Genomic DNA, 20,488 nt, shown 5'->3' with positions numbered 1-20,488 from the left:
CCCTTTGATGTAGACGATGTCATCACTCATCCAATCAAACACATTTATAATACTCAACAAACAACTAGTTAGTGGTAAGTCGAGGTCGATCCATGGGACGGTGTGCTTTGGGTTCTAAGTCTATCTATCTCAATTTATGCTAGTGTCACAATTTGGTTGGGTTTGTAGTTGTGTCTAAACTAATGCAAGCAATATAGTAAAACAAACAATAAAAGGAAGGATGTAAACAAATGATTAAAAGTGCTAGGATATCATGGGGTCATAGGGGATTCATGGTGTTGATCATACAAACATGTTTACAAAGTTGCAAGCAATTAATGTTGTGGAGAAACTGAGTTGGTTTATGTCTTACGGTTCATAGGAAGAGTTGGGTCCCGGAGCCAAATCTATTAGATTGTACAACACCTACAAGTCGACTTTGTAACACTACGGATTCTCCTTGGAGCCTACTCGACCGAGTAGAGCCTACTCGGCCGAGTAGTGCTCTGGGTGCGTGTTATTTTGGTTCTGCCGAGGAATACTCGGCCGAGTATAGTAAATACTCGACCGAGTATTGGACACTCGGCCGAGTATGCACTTACTCGACCGAGTGTCCGGTTTGGCGGAGTGTTATTTCGACGGTTTGATTAGGGAATGTTTAGGGTATTTTATACAACCGCGTCAGTTTCTAATATCATTTCATAAGCGTTATCACTTCTACGTTAACCTAATCACACCCAAATCATTCCCTAATCCTCCTCTCGAGCATTTCGTAGCGTCATTGTGTGGATAATCGTCGTGGTTCTTGCGTTTAAGTTCTCGTTGCACTGTTGGTAAGTTCTGTCTTCATGATTATTTGTATTGTTGTGAGTTACTGTACATTTATATGAGAGGAAGAGTTTGAGAATTGTACAAAGTGTAATTGTGTTGCATGATCATTGTATAGGAGAAGACTTTGTAGAGGAGCCTTTTTTATTGTTCGTGTTGCATACTGCTGTTATTGCTAAGGTAGGGTTTCCCTACTCAGTTTACTGTGCTTTACATGACTTGTTGTTGTAATTATCGTCGTCTATTGATCATCGTAGAATGAAGATTTTTGTGACAGTGTTGGTGTGAGGGGATTGAGATGACTGTAATGTCATGTGATTGTGATTGTGGTGGAGTCACTTGCGGGAGTGGCTTCACACCCTAGTTCGCCCTCCGTGGAACCCGCCACGGGAGGGGATGTGCACATTAAGGGACAGGGATCGTTGTCGCTCGTTGAGGAGCTGGACTAGGTGGGATCGGCTGCGGTCACCCACTGGCGGCGAGGATTACCTGTTGCGATGGGTAATCTGGCAGGGCTACACACTTTAGTGTGTAGTCGGTTACTATGTGAGCTTGGGTGATTGGGAGTTGAGGATGATCAGACGAGTATTGCATTTGTTTGTCTTGTTATTTGCATAATACTGACCCCGTTGTTGTTTGTGGAATCTGCGGTGATCCATTCGGGGATGGTGAGCAGGCTTGACAGGTTTTGCTAGAGAGAGCTTGGGGATTATCTTGGGAGATTTGTCACCACGAGTCATAGCATCACCGTCTGAGTTTTAGCGAGTTTTCTTTTAGTGTTAAGACTTTGAAGTTGTATTTCGTTAGACAGTTTTTGGTTTTGGATATTGTAAACTTTGCATTTTACATTACTTTAATAATGATGCTCATTTCAGACGCTTTGGTATATACTAACCTCGGGAAACCGAGATGGTAACGCACTTTCATGGTAGGGTGGTCCTAGTAAGGCACCTTGGTATGAGGGGGTGTTACAGACTTACTTTCCTCCTATTCAACTTCTATGCATGGTCTAACAAGACTCGAATTGGTTTATATCTTACAAGTCAAGTTGAATAGATAAGAGATGGTTGTAAATGCAAGGATTCATAGGCTTGGCATTTCATCAAACATAACATGTGCATAAAGTTGATATCACAACAAGCAAGCAATTTAATCATGTGAACATATTAGATTAAGCATGAATCAATCCCATGTTGATTTCCCCTAATTACCCACTAATCCTAGCTAAGAGACTACTCATTCATTATCAAGTTTAACATGCTAACAAGGTTGTCAATCATATTAACACGGTAAAACATGATGAACAAGTAAGAAAGATTAACAATAATTAAAACACGGATTAAGAGGATTATACCTATGGAGATTCCAAAACAATAATGCAAAGAATAATAGAAGAACTTGATGATTGATGGAAGGTTGTCAATCTCCCAATAAACCCAAATAATCTTCTAATTACCCAATAATAAACTTGAATTACTCAATGATAAACTTGAACAATAATTAAAGGAAAGATTAATGTGTAATTTGTGGAAAGATTAAATGATAATTTATTCTAATCTACTCCTAATCTAATCCAAGGAAGGATTGATTTAACCTAATGAAAACTTTATTCCAAGATCCCCCTCCCTTATTTACAAGTGGAGTCTTTATAGTAGAAATTAGGTGGATGCATTAGGGTTAACTCAGGGCTAAACTAGTAATTACACTTTTTAGATTGAGCAGGGAGGAGCCGGTATTTTTCGAAGGAAGGGCTTCTTTCTTTGTAGCTTGGAGAAGACGAAATTGCGCTGTACAGGAATCCGTGCGTTTTGGAGTCGGGACGGGCGGATTCAGGTGGGGTAAAACGGGCGTCTTCAGGTGAATCCGGGCGGATTGTGGCGGCTGCTAACCCGAGCGTCTTGGGATGAAAACGCACGGATTGTGCTTCTGGGGGACGGGCGGATTGTGGAGAAACCGCACGGATTGTACCTCAGCAACATTTCTTCTTCTTTTCTTCCCTTTTCTTGATAAAATCCTTGGGGATTTCCTTGGGGACTCAAGGATCCTTTCTCAACATTGCTCATCTACTATAATATGTACAAAGGCCTTCTAATCTTGTCTCTCCTTGATGCTTGGTCATTGGATTCGATCAATTTAGTCTCGTTTTGCCATGAAAATGCAAGATTCTTACTCCTTTCCTACCAAGGGATCAAAATCTCAAAGAATATGCAAAACAAAGAGCTAAAGACAATAAATGACCCAAATATGCACTAAAAAGCATGGGAACAAGGCTAATTCGGGGGCTAAATATGCGCTAATTATGGTCACATCACCCTTATTCGCGTTATCTTGTAAGTTTTCCGCATCTTCGCTCTCCTTTTTAGTTTGCATTTCCTTTCCCTATTTTTGGGTACAATGAGGGCATTGTACGGTTTGGTTTGGGGAGGTTATGCATCCATATCTGCGTCTTCATGTTGTTCTTACTGCATTCCTGCTATCACGTTTAATTTCTGTATGCATTGCATTGTTATTTTCATAAAATTCAAAAAAATCTCATAAAAATTGAAAAATTAGAAAAAAAATTCAAAAATATCACGTCTACTTTTGCATATAGGTTGAGTCGGAACGGTAGATTTCTATGATGATATTGCACTGTAATTGTCTTTTTGCTTAAGCCTTGCACAAACTCTTATCTTTTTAGCATTGTCTTTTTGCATATCTACGAGTTTATGTTAAAATTTAGCTGAACGAATAGACTTGACCTGAAATTTTGGCAACCTACTTACAAATTCTGAGATTTAGAGCCGTATAAACTGGCGTCATTTGTGACCAGTTTCATGTAGGATTTGAGTAGTTACTCCTTGCATAGCATGTTCATTAATTTGCACGTATATGAAATTCAATTGCTTTTTAACTTCATACATTCGGGTTAGTGGTTGGTGTCACATGCAGGGAGGTGGTTACATTCCCTTTTCTTTCATTTTTACCCATTAAACTCCACATTAGCCAAATTTGCCTTTTGATCCTTAACTACATCCAAATTTAGCCTGCCTTGTCAAGCTAGTTTAGGTTGTTTTGCGGTATATAATTTATTGTGCCAAGTTTGGCTTGTATCCATTGATTTGGAGTTGGTATTTAATGAAGAAAAGGAGGATGAAAAAAAAAGAAGGAAGGAAAAAAACGTGAGAAAAGAAAAAAGACAATTCGAAAAAAAAGAAGAAAAAGACACGATGAAAGAAAAGAAAAGAAGAAAAGAAAAAAAAAAAAGACTGTTGATGGTTTCGCTCCTATGCTTTATTTACATTTATTGAGGAGTATTTTCAGTTTGGTTTGGTGACTTTTGTGCCAAATGAAGAGCACTAATGCTTAATTCTATAATTGAGTTGGAAATGGATGTTGTTATATGGTATTGTTTAGGTACTAGCTTGGCCGCCTATACCTCCACATTCCCATAAATATTTTGCCTTTTCTTACCCATTGCCTCACTTTACCATATTTTTGTAAGCCCTCGGCTGTGACGGACCATGTTTGGTTGGAATGTGTGTATGGTAGCTAGAATTGTCTATCATATTAGTTGCATGCATGTTTATGTGGGTCGTAGTTTAGGTGAGCGACTATTTTTCTTTCTCTCTTACATATATATGTCAACCTTTACTTCATGAGAGAAGAGTGACCCGTGAGAGTCCATTATTAAAGGTCTTGCAAGGTCGACGGTTCAGCTATTTTATAAACATCCTATAACTCGTTTGCATTTGACGGTTTTGCTATAAGTGTTAGTTTGCTTGCACTAAATTGGTTTAAGTGGGCATTTGTAGCTAGCTCTGAGTTATCTTTTCCGTTCCATTAGTTTGCATTTATTTTACTCGAGGACGAGTAAAGGTTTGGTTTGGGGAGATTTGATACGTGTATTTTATGTAGTCCTTTTTGGCCTTTTTATGCACGTATTTCTATGCTATTATTGTAGTTTTATGCTATGAAATGCCCCGAATATGCTACTTTGGTTTGTTTTGTTTTATTTGCAGGAATGGACTAGAAAGTAGTGAAATCGAGCCTTTTACCATCCGTTTAGCATGCATTTGGAAGAAGAGTGAATTTGGAGCGGGAATGTAGCTGTCTTGAGATGCGCAAAGAAGTAAGATAGCTAGGCGAGTAAAGGAAGAACTTCAAATTGCTAGTGCCTACTTTGAAGAGCCATATGTAGAGTTCTATAACTGATTTTCAGGTTATTCCAATTGGGGATGAAATTTTGTCTTCTTAGCTTTCCAACGCCACCAGAATCGCCCTGTTTGCCTAAGTAACGAAGAAATGGCAGCCATTTGAAGTTCAGTGCGCGAAGCAGGAATTGTGCGCTGGAAAGTGCTCGATCGAGTACAATTATGTTCGATCGATTCCTTTTTCTACTCGATCGAGTTGCTTATTTTTGAAAAGTGCTCGATCGAGTACCTAAAGTGCTCGATCGAGTGGTTTGAGCTTAATTCTACTCAATCGAGTAGTTTCAAATGGCTCGATCGAGTGGTTTCTCTAATGGGCTCGGGTTTTTTAGTCTATTTTCGTTATTAGGTCAAATAAAGTCCTATTTCTTATAAATAGGAAAGGAGGAGACGTCACTTAACATCTCTTATCATACCATACACTGTATACGTTACTTTTTCTCTGCTTCTCTTTCTTTGCCAGATTTTACTTTGTAATTCTCTCTTCCTCTTTTCTCTTTTATTTAATTAATGTTTATTTGTTTTTCTACCTTTTGTTCTCCTTTTACCCTTATTTATGTCTAGCTAATTTCTCTCTGCTAGGATTAGGGGATTCGATGAATGAATGTTAATTGCTAATTAGTTTGCAGATTGTTGTTGTTGTTTTTGTCTATGTTGTTAATCGCTGCTTTAATTGTATCTTGCTGATTGAATCGATGCAATTAGCCTTTTTAATTTTGGTAAGCCTTGACCTAGACCGGAAGGTTGGAAGGGGTGAGACCCGCAGTGAACAATAGAATGCTTTAGTGAGGGCGGAAGCTAAGCTAATAGTATTTTAGGGCGAATTGAGACCGGAAGGAGATATTCATTGCCCATTAGACTGACACATTGACTAATCTGTGACCTTAACTGCAATTAATTGACATTCATTGATGAACCGACATCCTAGTTTCCTTTCCCTCTGCTTAATTTCTCTTATCTCTATTTCTCTTGCATTAATCTCGTTAGTTTAGTCAAAACAATCAAACCCCCATCTTGTGACCGTAGACAGACCGAATAGACAAGTAGATAGTGACCGTCTCCCTGTGGAGATCGACCCTACTTACTGCTAGCTTCTGTTAGTGTAACTAGGTATTTTATTTTTGGTACCTGACGACGGTATCAAATTTGACAGGGCAGTCGTATACCTATCAAAAATAACCAACTGGCTCTAACTAATGTAGCTAGGGAAGTCGGGTCGATCTCCACAGGGAGATGGGAAAATGTCAACTTTGTCTAAGTTCGTCACGGTAACCAAATTGGGGGGTTTTAATTGGGTTGTTCTAAACTAATGAGAAAGAGAAAGAGAAAAAGGCAGAAGAATAAAGATTAAGCAGATAAGGAAAAAGCAGCTAAGACAGTCGGTTCACCATGATCATTCAGTCAAGCGATCTAGGTCTCAGGTTAATGCAAGTATGGTCAAAGGGGCAGCGAATATCTCCTTCCGGTCTCAATTTGCCCTAAAGCGCAAATAGCTTAGCTTCCGCCCTCACTACAGTGCCCTAATGTTCGCTACGAGTCTCACCTTTTCCAACCTTCCGGTCCAGGTCAAGGTTTACTATAATTTAAATGCCTAATTGTGTCGACTCAATCAGACAGATACAAATAAGTGCAGCGATTAACAACAAGGACTACACAAGAATTAACCTAATAATTCAATCACTCTCCCTTCATAATCATGTATTCCCTAGTCCTAGCAAAAGGGAATTATCTACACATTACTATCGAATCAACAATAATAATATATAGATAACAAGAATTAAACATGATAATAATAAAAACAAGAGGATCAAATAAAACAATAACGAAAGCAATGAGAGAAAGATAGAAACAAAACAATAGTTACGATTAAGAAATAAAAGGGAAAAATAATACCAATTACAAATTGGGAATCCGAGTCCTAGAGTGGAAAAATGTAAAAGAAAGTGAAGCAGTGAAAGATGAAGTCGAAGTGAATTACGCAGTCTACTGTCTAAGTAGCATATGAAAAATCCTCCTCTAAACCTAATCCAAAGGCCTATTTACAAAAGCCCATACAAAATTAGGCGGAAAAACTCAATTCCAGGGCAAACCACTCGATCGAGTGGAACAAAACCGCTCGATCGAGTAACTTGGCGACAAACATTTCGATCGAGTGGAAATAAACCACTCGATCGAGTAACCCCTTGTAATGCCTTCTCGATCGAATACAAGAATTGCTCGATCGAGTAATCTTCATTATATAAAGCATTCGATCGACTGGAAAAGTAGTCGATCGAGCTATTTCGGCACGTTTAGGCACTAAGACACCTTCCGAAACAAGCTCACACGTCTTCAAAGTGATAGATTCCAAGCTCCGGCTCCTTGTTCTCCATAAATGCATGCAAATGGGACGAGTTTAGGCTCGATTTATCTTCTCTTTGGTTTATTCCTGCAAGTTACATAAAACGAACCAAAGTAGACTATTCGGGGGTATTTGTAGCTAGATGCCACGTAAAATAGTATAGAAATGCGTGTAAAAAGGAGGTGAAAACCTTATATAAAATACACGCATCAAATCTCCCCAAACCAAACCTTTGCTTGTCCCCAAGCAAATTATAAATGCAACTAAGAATAAACAGTGGAACGGGACTAACGCATCAACTACAAATCATCCACCAAAACCAGTTTAATGTAACAACTAACAAAGTGGCAGATGATAGGTGCAAACGAATTAAATCAATGTTTCAAACTTACTGAACTGTCGACCTTGCAAGACTCAAAAGTATCAGACTCTCACGGGTCACTCATCACTCAAATTTAGGCACGAGGTGACTATATATGTGAAAGATAGAAAGAAGTAAAGACACTCACCTAACTCAACCTATAAGAACATGCATGCAGTTAACATGAATAAAGTCTCTACAACCGTACATACGCATTCCAACCATACTAATGACCAAGACACATGCCGAGGACTTACATTTGGGTAAGTGAGGTAATGGGTAAGAAGGGGCTAAGATAAATTTAGATATGTGGAGTTAATAGCCAGGCTAGCAACAACGAATCCAAATATTGAACTGCATCCCAACTTCGTAATCAATATAACAAAACAAAACGGTGCAAATTCAATGCACTCAACTCACAATACACCATAAACTTGTCAACTCCCCATAAAATATAAATAAAACATAGGAGTGAAAGTCATTTATACAATTTCTCGTTTTTTCGCACATGATTTTTTTCCTTTTTCTTTTTCGTATTTCCAATTTTTTTTCTTTTCATTCTTTTTTTTTTTTTTTTTCATTTTCATTCATCATATTTTTTGAATTCATTTCCTTCAATTCTTCCACCAGCTTCTGAAATCAGATAAATATAACCAAACTGCAGCAAAGCATTCCAAAAAAAAAACTACTCATCACTAGCTCGGCTAGGGTAGGAAAAATTATAGAATGTAGCTAATAGGACAAAAAGGCAATTTGGCTATGTGGGGCTCATGGGTAGAATGAAATAAAAGGGAACTGCCTCTCCTAACATGTGTCACCATCCACAGACCGAATGCATACAGGTATTAAGAAGACTAGACTCATTCTTATGCAAATTGATGTTACATGCCTTACAGAGAGTACTACTCACATCCTAAATGAAACCGGTCATGAATGTCACCAGTTTATAAAGCTCTAACCTGAGAATGTAATGTAGCTTGCCAATATATGAGTCAAGTCTATTCGTTCAGATAAGAGAGAAACAAAAACTCGTAGATTTTGCACATTATCATGCCAACTAAATGTCAAGAAAATGCAGGGCTAAGTTAGGGATTCAATGTAGCGTCAAAGTTCAAAAGTTCCGACTCAAATTAAACGTGATTTTTTTTGAAATTTATGTGATTTTTGAATTAAAAACGACAATGCATGCGAAAATAAATAAACGTGCAAACGAAAATGCAAGAAAACACGCAGACACAGATATGGATGCATACCTCCCTAAACCAAACGGTACAATGTCCTCATTGTACCAAAAATAGGGAAAGAAATGCAAACTGAGGAGAAAAGGATAACTGGAGTCAGAATACTTACAAAACGTCGTGAAGAGGGACCTCCCTAAACCGACCATGAACATGGGAGGTCAAGGGAAGTCAAGCAGTAGCTCAACAGACGAAGCGGAACAGCTGGAAGACGAAACTGCTCGATCGAGTGGATTGGAATAGCTCGATCGAGTGAATTGGTGTCAGGAATGCTCGATCGAGTGAAATTCTTAATCGATCGAATGAACGTGGAATTGCAGTTTGTCGATCGAGTATATATGTTACTCGATCGAGTGATTCTCAACTCAAAAGTGCTCGATCGAGTAGAAAAACTACTCGATCGAGTGAATACACCTGCAAAACAGGAGTAAAGAGCAAGGAAAATACAAAGGGTGCATAAAACAGCGTTTAAGGTTCAACAAAAAGCTAAATGTGAAGGAAAAAGTTCAACAAAAATATAGCAAAATAGTCCGGGTTGCCTCCCGGAGAGCGCAGGTTTAAGAGGCCCCGCACGACCTTTCTGGCATCAATTAACTGGCGCGTCAAGCTCGTCGAAGTACAGGACTTCAATACCATTATCTGCTTCATTCGCCTCGTGATAATGCTTCACAAATTGCCCATTCACCTTGAACCGATTTCTCTCGGGGCTTTCTAGCTCAACGGATCCAAATTTAGTAACAGCTGTCACCATATAAGGACCACTCCACCTGGACTTCAGCTTGGCAGGAAATAATCGCAGTCGGGCATTAAACAGCATCACCTTTTGCCCAACATGAAATTCCCGAGGTAAAATTATTTTGTCATGCCATCTCTTCGTCTTTTCCTTATAAATGCGCGAGCTATCATAGGCATTAAGCCTAAATTCTTCCAACTCATCTAGCTGCAAAAGACGATTCTGACCACACAACTTAGGATCAAATTTAAGCTCACGAATTGTGCACCAAGCTTTACATTCTAACTCAACAGGTAGATGACATGATTTCCCATAAACTAACCTATAAGGTGATGCACCAATCGGTGTCTTAAAGGCAGTTCTGTAAGCCCATAATGTGTCTTCTAATTTAAGACTCCAGTCCTTCCGTGATTTAGAAACTACCTTAGACAAAATCTCTTTAATCTCGCGATTAGAGACCTCTACCTGACCACTAGTTTGGGGATGATACCCCAAACCACGCCGGTGTTGAACACCAACCTTAGACAGAATGGAAGTTAGTTTCTTTTCTTTAAAATGCATTCCCCCATCACTAATGACGACCCTAGGGACACCAAATCGGGGAAATATGACCATTTTAAACATTTTTATCACGGTCTTGGCATCACAATGAGGTGAGGCAATTGCCTCAACCCACTTCGACACATAATCTACAACTACTAAAATGTACCTGTTACCTTTACTAGACGGGAACGGTCCTTGGAAATCAATGCCCCAAACATCGAAAACCTCAACCTCTAAGATACCATTTTGTGGTATCTCATGTCTCTTTGAAATGTTCCTTGATCGTTGGCAGGCATCACAAGCTGAAACAAAAGACTTAGCATCAGCAAACAAAGAAGGCCAAGAAAAACCGTGATGAAGTACACGAGCCACGGTGCGCGATGGACCGTGGTGACCACCATAAGAAGAGGGGTGACAGCCTTCCAGGACTACTTTGGTCTCCCACTGCGGAATACACCGTTTGTAGAGACCGTCTGCACATTCCTTAAATAAATAAGGATCGTCCCAAAAATACTGCTTAGCGTTATACAGAAAACGCTTCCTCTGCTGATGAGAAAGGTCAGGCGACAGCTTGCCACTGACAACGTAATTAGCTATATCTGCATACCAAGGCTATTGGTTAACAATAGATGATAATATAGCAAATAAAGAATCATTAGAAAAAGACTCATCAATAGGTAGAGAATCTTCCCCCTCTTGTCGCGACAAGATGATCAGCTACAACATTCTCAGCTCCTTTCTTATCTTTAATCTGCAAATCAAACTCCTGGATAAGGAGTATCCATCTCAATAGCCGTGGTTTAGCCTTCTTCTTAGTAAGGAGATGCCTCAAAGCTGCATGGTCAGTAAAAACAGTGACTTCTGACCCAATTAAATAAGAACGAAATTTCTCTAAGGCATAAACTACAGCTAGCAGTTCTTTTTCAGTGGTGGTGTACTTCACTTGAGCCTCATCCAGAGTTAGGCTCGCATAGTAAATTGCATTTAAAGCTTTGTCTTTCCGTTGGCCTAACACCGCTCCTAGTATATAGTCACTGGTATCACACATTATCTCAAACGACAAATCCCAGTCGGGAGGCTGTATGATCGGCGCAGAGACCAAAGCCTGCTTTAACCTGTTAAAAGCAGAAAGACACTCATCAGTAAATACAAAAGGGGCATCCTTAAGTAGTAGCTGTGTAAGTGGTTTAGCAATTTTTGAGAAATCCTTGATAAACCGGCGATAGAAGCCGGCGTGACCAAGGAAGCTTCTCACTCCTTTAATATTAACATGAGGAGGTATTTGCTGAATCACTTCCACTTTTGCTTTATCAACTTCTATTCCCCTATCAGAAACTAATTGCCCTAAGACAATTCCCTCGTTGACCATGAAATAGCACTTGTCCCAGTTGAGCACGAGATTAACCTCAATGCAGCGCTGCAACACTTTATCAAGGTTAGACAGACAGTTAGAAAAATCACTTCCATAAACACTGAAATCGTCCATGAAAACTTCCATAATAGACTCAATATACTCTGAAAATATCCCCATCATACACCTTTGAAAGGTGGCAGGGGCATTACATAAACCAAACGGCATCCTGCGATAAGCAAACACGCCTTGAGGACAAGTAAAAGTAGTCTTGGCCTGATCATCTGGGTGAATAGGGATCTGAAAGAACCCTGAATACCCGTCTAGATAGCAGAAAAATTTATGAGAAGCTAACCTTTCTACCATCTGATCAATAAAAGGAAGGGGAAAGTGATCTTTCTTGGTGGCGGCATTCAGCTGTCTGTAATCTATACACATCTGCCAACCAGTCACTACTCGAGTGGGTATTAACTCATTTTTGTCATTCCTAACCACGGTAGTCCCTCCTTTCTTTGGGACCACCTGCACTGGACTCACCCACTTAGAATGACCAACAGAATAGATAATACCTGCGTCGAGCAGCTTCATTACCTCAGCCATCACAACATCTTGCATCTTCTGATTCAGCCGGCGCTGGCCCTGTCTGCAAGGTTTGTGATCTTCCTCCAGCTCTATCCCGTGCATACAAATATCGGGACTAATCCCCTTGATATCGTCCAAAGAATAACCCAAAGGTTTCCTGTTTTTCTTAAGCACAGCTAACAAAGAAGTCAGCTGATCATTATCAAGCTTAGCACTAACAATGACTGGATATTGCTCAGTATCATCTAAGAAAGCATATTTTAGATGAGAGGGTAGAGGCTTACGCTCAGGCACCTTTACCTCAATGGAGCAAAGGGTACTGATCATCTGTTCCACTTGCTCTCCCTCAGCGTCGGTGAGTTCACGCTCATCTAAATCATCTATAAGAAAATCCAACACAGCATCATCGTCATCTGGGTTATCTGCACACTCATCCAAAAGCATAAGAGCTTCTAGTGGGTCCTTCATAAAAGAACCCGACCATAAATTATAGATAGACTCGTCAATAATATCAACAGAATAACATGTGTCCTCTATCATTGGCCGAGCTAAAGTACTAGGCAGACTGAAAGTGATCGCGTCATCCCCTACTACAAGAGTCAAACGCCCTTGTTTGACATCAATAATGGCCCCAGCTGTACAAAGGAACAGTCTTCCTAATATAATCGGGGTCCGGGTGTCCTCAGCTATGTCTAAAACAAGAAAATCTACTGGTATAAAGAGCTTGCCTATTTTCACAGGCACGTCCTCTAAGACACCCAAGGGTCGTGTAACAAATCTATCAGCCATCTGTAGGGTAATATTAGTCAATTTAAGATGACCCATATTCAATTTCTTGCAGATAGATAGGGGCATGACACTGACGCTGGCTCCTAAATCACAAAGGGCCTTATCAATAACTACATTGCCTATAACACAGGTAATAGAAAAGCTACCCGGGTCTTTCATTTTAGGTGGAGCCTTATTTAAAAGTAAATTAATAGACTCTTCCATAAATGAAACCGTCTCAAATTCACTTAGCTCTCTCTTACGCGTCACAATATCTTTCATGAATTTGGCATAAGTAGGTACCTGGGTAACAAGTTCGGTGAAAGGGACAGCTACCTGGAGGTTCTTGACAACGTCCACAAACTTACCGTACTGTCGCTCGACCTTCACGTCCTTCAGACGACTTGAAAAGGGTACTCTGATAGCAATGAGTGGACCCGCGACTTTCTCTTTACCTTTATCAGTGCGTGACGTCTTCACAGCAGGGGAAGATGACACGGTAGCGGAATTAGATATCAAAATAGGGTCTCCGCTGGTTCTGGCACTCGATCGAGTACTTTCCTCACTCGATCGAGTGGTTTTATCTTGGAATTTACTCGATCGAGTTGTTTGAACCACTCGATCGAGCTATTCTGTTTCAGGCTCACTTGATCGACCATTTTTTTCACTCGATCAAGTGATTTCTTCAACTATTTCACTCGATCGAGTAAGAATATCACTCGATCGAGCATCTATAAATTGGGCACTACTCGATCGACCAAAGTTATCACTCGATCGAGTGATTGGATGGGTTATTTCACTCGACCGAGTAACAATTTCACTTGATCGAGTATCTGAACAGCACGCAGCAAGAATATCGTCCAGAAACTCGTCCAAATCATCATCCGGGGTATTATCGGCTGTCACAACCCCGTGTTCTGGTATTTTTGGCCCCTCATGAGCAAGGCCACTTCAGAGATTGATGGCGTTAACTGGGTCGCATGTCGGTGGATGGTTAGCTTGGTCTTTCGCGAGTGTTAATTGCGCGACTTGTTCTCTTAACTCCACGATAACAGTTTCATTCCTATTGCATTTCTCCCCAAACTGTTGTGTTAAGTTCAACATCAAGGACTTCAATTCGGCAATTTCCCCGTTCGTAGAAGGAGAGACCGGCTGCGGCGCCGGCGTAGAAGGAGTAGAAACATTTTTCATTTCTTCATATAATTGAGAAAAAGGAACTCCTTGCTTGTATTTCTGATAACCAAGGACGCGCTCTATGCTCGCCAAACAATCAATAGGGTCATGCCCCTCCATGCCACATCTACCGCATATCTCCACATGCTCAGTAATTGCACAAACCTGTGCACTCTCACCCATAGCCTCCGTAATCTCCACATTACCTAGACTGTTGCTAGGACTTCCCATTTAGCTGCTACCAACTCGTTAACTTGCCCACTTCCTCGGGGATTTCCATATTCGGCAACATGAATGGCCATCTCCTCAATAAGACGCCACCCTTGATCATCTTCCATGTTTTTAGTGAATCTCCCCTTAGCTACACTATCAAGGATAGCTCTCTGGTTTCGATATAACCCGTTGTAGAACTGGGTACAAAGGAACCAACGCTTGAAACCGTGGTGAGGCATAGAACGGACGAGCTTCTTGAACCTCGCCCACGCCCCATCCAAGTCTTCGGTGGGCAATTGCTCAAAAGAAGTAATCTGAGCTCTCAAAGCATTGGTGCGCTGCGGTGGGAAATATCGCTTGTAAAAGGCCAAAGCAAGAGAACTCCAGTCGGTTACACCGGCTGCCTCCCTATCTAAATTCCTCAACCATTCCCGGGCATCATCAGCTAAAGAAAAGGGAAAGAGAACTCCCTTCACTTTGTCCTGTGTCAACCCAGCAACAAGAGGAATGGTAGAGCAATACTCCGTAAATAGCTCTATATGCCTGCACGGATCTTCTTTAGGTACCCCCCTGAAGAGATTTCTCTCGACCAGCTGTATTTAGGATGGGTGGATTCCAAAAGTTCCCGACTCAGTAGTGGGTAGTAAGAAACCTTTTGGAAGGGAATCCACATTAGGCTCTGAATGGCTGGCTATATTCGGCATTCTAGCAGATAGAATTTACAGACTGGAGCAGGTGCGACAATGTTCTCTTATAGAACAAATAACCTGCAAGCTAATCAAAAACTTTGCAAAAAATGAGATCAGCCTCAAGGAATAAATTCCCATAGACGAAAGACAAACTTAAATAAAGCAACAAAATTGCGCCACCTCCCCGGCAACGGCGCCAAAATTTGTCAGGGCAGTCGTATACCTATCAAAAATAACCAACTGGCTCTAACTAATATAGCTAGGGAAGTCGGGTCGATCTCCACAGGGAGATGGGAAAATGTCAACTTTGTCTAAGTTCGTCACGGTAACCAAATTTGGGGGTTTTAATTGGGTTGTTCTAAACTAATGAGAAAGAGAAAGAGAAAAAGGCAGAAGAATAAAGATTAAGCAGATAAGGAAAAAGCAGCTAAGACAGTCGGTTCACCATGATCATTCAGTCAAGTGATCTAAGTCTCAGGTTAATGCAAGTATGGTCAAAGGGGCAGCGAATATCTCCTTCCGGTCTCAATTCGCCCTAAAGCGCAAATAGTATAGCTTCCGCCCTCACTACAGTGCCCTAATGTTCGCTACGAGTCTCACCCTTTCCAACCTTCCGGTCCAGGTCAAGGTTTACTATAATTTAAATGCCTAATTGTGTCGACTCAATCAGACAGATACAAATAAGTGCAGCGATTAACAACAAGGACTACACAAGCATTAACCTAATAATTCAATCACTCTCCCTTCATAATCATGGATTCCCTAGTCCTAGCAAAAGGGAATTAGCTACACATTACTATTGAATCAACAATAATAATAATATATAGATAACAAGAATTAAACATGATAATAATAAAAACAAGAGGATCAAATAAAACAATAACGAAAGCAATGAGAGAAAGATACAAACAAAACAATAATTACGATTAAGAAATAAAAGGGAAAAATAATACCAATTACAAATTGGGAATTCGAGTCCTAGAGTGGAAAAATGTAAAAGAAAGTGAAGCAGTGAAAGATGAAGTCGAAGTGAATTACGCAGTCTACTGCCTAAGTAGCATACAAAAAATCCTCTTCTAAACCTAATCCAAAGGCCTATTTACAAAAGCTCATACGAAATTAGGCGGAAAAACTCAATTCCAGGGCAAACCACTCGATCGAGTAGAACAAAACCGCTCGATCGAGTAACTTGGCGACAAACATTTCGATCGAGTGGAAATAAACCACTCGATCGAGTAACCCCTTGTAATGCCTTCTCGATCGAATACAAGAATTGCTCGATCGAGTAATCTTCATTATATAAAGCATTCGATCGACTGGAAAAGTAGTCGATCGAGCTATTTCGGCACGTTTAGGCACTAAGACACCTTCCGAAACCAGCTCACACGTCTTCAAAGTGATAGATTCCAAGCTCCGGCTCCTTGTTCTCCATAAATGCATGCAAATGGGACGAGTTTAGGCTCGATTTATCTTCTCTTTAGTTTATTCCTGCAATTTACATAAAACGAACCAAAGTAGACTACTCGGGGGTATTTGTAGCTAGATGCCACGTAAAATAGTATAGAAATGCGTGTAAAAAGGAGGTGAAAACCTTATATAAAATACACGCATAAATATGCTCTACACATTTATATATTCAAACAATACAAGGGTAAAGTATAAATTTTTTAAAATTAATTATATATAGTATCTATATATATCCTTGCAATTTTGCACGGGTTTTAAACTAGTATAATATAATTATAGTTAATTTGATTGATGTCATGTTACTCCTATATGAATATAAGACAATGTAGCATGAGATTAATTGATGACCTAGCTCGCTTACAACTCTGTATTTTTAATAAGAAAAACAACACACTAATTTTAACGTCCTACATGCTAACATAAGTTTTTTTTTTGTCAAATATTAAGTTATATTTTTAGATGAAATAGGATGAACTAAGTTAAATCAAGGTGAAATAGAAGAAAGCGTAGGAAATTTAATATGAAGAAAGTAAGGGAAGAAATTAAAATGTGGATGCATGAATCATAGCGTTTGATATATTCTGGATTACGCTCATATTGAAAGCGAGACATTAATTTTAATTACATTAGAAAAGTAAGATCAGTTATCAAATGAAAATTGACATCGATCTTATCATATACTTTATACTTATGCAACGATTATTATACAATAAACAAATGGTTATAAAGGATCATATAATTAGCAACAACTTAAGTGGACACCACTAAGACTATCGGCATCAATAATCACTTATTTTCCATCACTTTACTCTTTTTCATCATTTCTCTATCCTAATCACCTATTCACCTCAACTTTTCTCCCATCACCAAATTTTACTCATTTTCCCCCACATCAATTAACCATCAAATTTTTCTCTTTCTTACTTTATCCTACCCCACACATTCTTTATTTAACAAAAAAACTAACATTAATTTTAATTAGTTAAATAATCGTAATTAGTTAAATAATCGTAATTGGTTAAATAATTGTGTAAGTTAGTTAATAATCGTAATTTTAATAAAAGAGAAAAAAAAAATTATTTAAAAAAATTAAAAACATTACAAATTCTAATTTAATAATACATAATAATATAAGATAATAAGAAACTAAAAGTACAACTTATTGATTGAAATACATTAATTTGTAGCTCCAAATCGTTGCCAAAATATGCTTAACTAGATTTTTTTTAATGACATGTGCGTGTTTCTAGAACGCAAATTATCGCTATTTTCTATATATCTATCAATTTCAAACTGATATCCCGCTCCGTACTCTGCTTCTTGAACTTGTGACTGCAGATTCTCATACTCTGAATAATCTGCATAATTTGCGTATGTATCACGTTCATCTTCCACTATCATGTTATGTAGTATAATACATGTCGTTATTACCTTATACAACATAGACACTTTCCATGTTAAACCTGGTTTTTAAATAACTGCGAATTGCACCTGAAGTACTTCAAAAGCATGCTTCACATCCTTCCTTGCCGCCTCTTGTTTTTCAGCAAACAACTTATCCTTAGGTGTTTGTGGAAGAGGGATTGATGGTATAAAAGTTGACCATTGAGGGTATATACCGTCGGCTAAATAATAACCCGTGTCAAATTGGTGACCATTAACTATATAAGTAACCCGAGGAGCTCTCCCATTTAATACGTCATCAAAAACAGGTGACCGTTGTAACACGTTTATATCATTGCACGATCCAGTTACACCAAAAAATGAATGCCATATCCATAAATCCTGCGACGCAACTACTTCCAATATCACTGTCGCTTCTCCACTTCGTCCTTGAAATTGGCCTCTTCAAGCCTTAGGATAATTTTTCCACTTCCAATGCATGCAGTTGATACTTCCTACCATGCCTGGGAATCGTCTATACGCTCCAATCTGTAGAAGCCTTTGAAGATCCTGAACAGTTGGACGCCTTAGATACTCATCCCCAAATTGGTGAATAACAGCTTCAAGAAATCTAACAAGAACCTTCCTTGTTGTTGATTCTTCAAGCCTTTTGTACTCGTCTACTCTATCAGCAGCCTCTCCATATTCTAACAGACGAAGTGCTGCTGTGCATTTAATCAATGGTGACAGACTTAACCTACCTGTAGCATCAGGTTTGTGCTGAAAATGGGTATCATAAGCTCCTACACCCTCTACAATACGCAAAAACAAAGGTTTGCGCATTTGAAACCTACGTCTAAACATTTGTGGAGGGTAAATTGGGTTTTCATAGAAATAATCTTTAAAGAGACGAGCATGACCCTCTTCTCGGTTTCTCTTTATATATGTTCTTTCTTTATTATTTGGCATATAATTTACCAATAGAAGTCGTATAACATTATTTGCCATATAATTTACCATATACCTGAGAGCTTCGTATGTTGCAACTCTTTTTTTCCTTCGCCTTTCCTGCCTAGCATTTTCTTCTGAAGAGGTTGATGATGATGACGAAGAAGATGATGATGGCGATGAGCCTAAAGGAGAAAGGGGATAAGAACTTGAGAGCCAGATTTTTTTGGTTAATTTAGAGTCATTTTAGTTATTTAGAATAATTTAGAGTTATTTTAGTGATTTAGGTGATAGTGAGGGTGTGTTTATATAAAGAAAATAAATGATTATAGGATAAGATTTTCTGTTGATAGTATAGGATTTTATGTGGATAAAGAGATAAGATAAGATTTTATGTGGATAGGCGATAAGATAAGATTTTGTATGGATAAAGTGTTATCTTGCTAGATTTATATTTTATAATCTAAGATATAATAAATTAAGAATTATCACACAACTACGTAAAATTTAATATATTTGAAGAGACCCAATTTGATTAAGTTAATGTTGATGATGCCTTAAGACAAATTAATCTCATTGTTATTTAATCGTGTGCCTCTTAAGTTTTACCCATGTAGCATGAAGCTCCAATTGTCAATTCAAGGTTATCAAGAATGTCATCATGAAGATCAAAGATGAAGATTGTCATTAGTGCTAAAGTCATGTGTTGTAAGGAGATCCTTAACTCGAATTTACGTTTAGGTGCAAAAACAACAGTTCAGTCAACTGTTAGTTAAGGCTCGTCTTTGAAAGAAATATTTTGAAATTATTTGAATCTTTGTTAAAATGCTTTCAAGTATCACAAATGATTTCTGGAAATGTTTTGAAGTCTTTTGATGAAAATAAAGCTATCAATGTCTTGCTAAGGAGTTTGCTTGCACAATAAGACACTTTCTATAAATGGGTTGTTTGCTTTTTACATTTATGGAAATGTTTATGGTTCCCATAAACACAACCATTTATGCTTGTTTCTTGTTGAAAAACCCAGCCCATATTTGTGTGTGTGCACAATCTGATTTCTTGCAATCTTAGGTACCGACTTCTTGAGGAAGAATACTCGGTTGCTTGGAGAAGATTTCGGTTGTCTTGTGCATGCTGCCCAAGCAAACTACTTACAATATTTTAATCACTTGTGCTTATGAGTGTAAGATATTTTAATGTGTAAAGTATACTACTTGGACATTATAAATAGCTTGCTTAATTCATTTTTACAAGTGTGCAATAACGAGTTTTAAACTGAACAAGACTTAAGCTTTCAATCGAGTAAATCAACTTTGCAAAACCGTTTATCATTTCAAATCTTTGAATCATTTTGCAAGTTTGTTTATTTATATTTTGAGTCTTTTATTATGTTGTTGTATTGCACCTAGTCGTTTAGTCGTGTTCAAGGATCCCGTGTTTTGTACTTAAACTTTATCTCCTCCGTTCAATTAAGTGAACAACATTGAGATAAGTGGAGTCTTGTAACAACCGGGTAGAACCAAACCAAGTCTTAGGATAGAGTTATCCTTAAGCATGAAGTCTTAGAAGCGGAGTAGCTTTTGAGCATGGAGTCTTTCGGCGGAGTAGCCCAAAGCAAATGCCTTATTGCGGAGTAGCTTTAAGCACGGAGTCTTTCGGCGGAGTAGCCCAAAGCAAAAGTCTTAGAAGCGGAGTAGCTTT

At 38.8% G+C, this 20,488-nt stretch overlaps 1 protein-coding gene across 1 annotated transcript; it reads right to left on the bottom strand.

Annotated features, from left to right (window-relative positions):
- Positions 1–17,727: 17,727 nt before the first annotated feature.
- On the bottom strand, positions 17,728–18,847 carry LOC141601466 (uncharacterized). Its single transcript, XM_074421755.1, has 3 exons — positions 18,359–18,847; positions 17,948–18,241; positions 17,728–17,814 (listed from the first exon to the last, which is right to left on the bottom strand). The coding sequence occupies exons 1-3, from the start codon at positions 18,845–18,847 to the stop codon at positions 17,728–17,730; spliced, it is 870 nt and encodes a 289-aa protein (XP_074277856.1).
- Positions 18,848–20,488: the final 1,641 nt, after the last annotated feature.

This window comes from Silene latifolia, chromosome 9, assembly GCF_048544455.1.
Source record: "Silene latifolia isolate original U9 population chromosome 9, ASM4854445v1, whole genome shotgun sequence".
NCBI lineage: Eukaryota > Viridiplantae > Streptophyta > Magnoliopsida > Caryophyllales > Caryophyllaceae > Silene > Silene latifolia.
This window is presented reverse-complemented; position numbering and strand designations above follow the sequence as displayed.

Bases quoted from the DNA above. Each gene is read 5' to 3' on its own strand.
- LOC141601466 (XM_074421755.1), bottom strand. From the start codon at position 18,847: ATGGCAAATAATGTTATACGACTTCTATTGGTAAATTATATGCCAAAT. The intron at 18,242-18,358 runs GTAGGAAGTATC...GTTGCGTCGCAG, and splicing joins ATAGACGATTCCCAGGCATG to GATTTATGGATATGGCATTC. The intron at 17,815-17,947 runs GTGCAATTCGCA...CAAATTATGCAG, and splicing joins ATGCTTTTGAAGTACTTCAG to ATTATTCAGAGTATGAGAAT.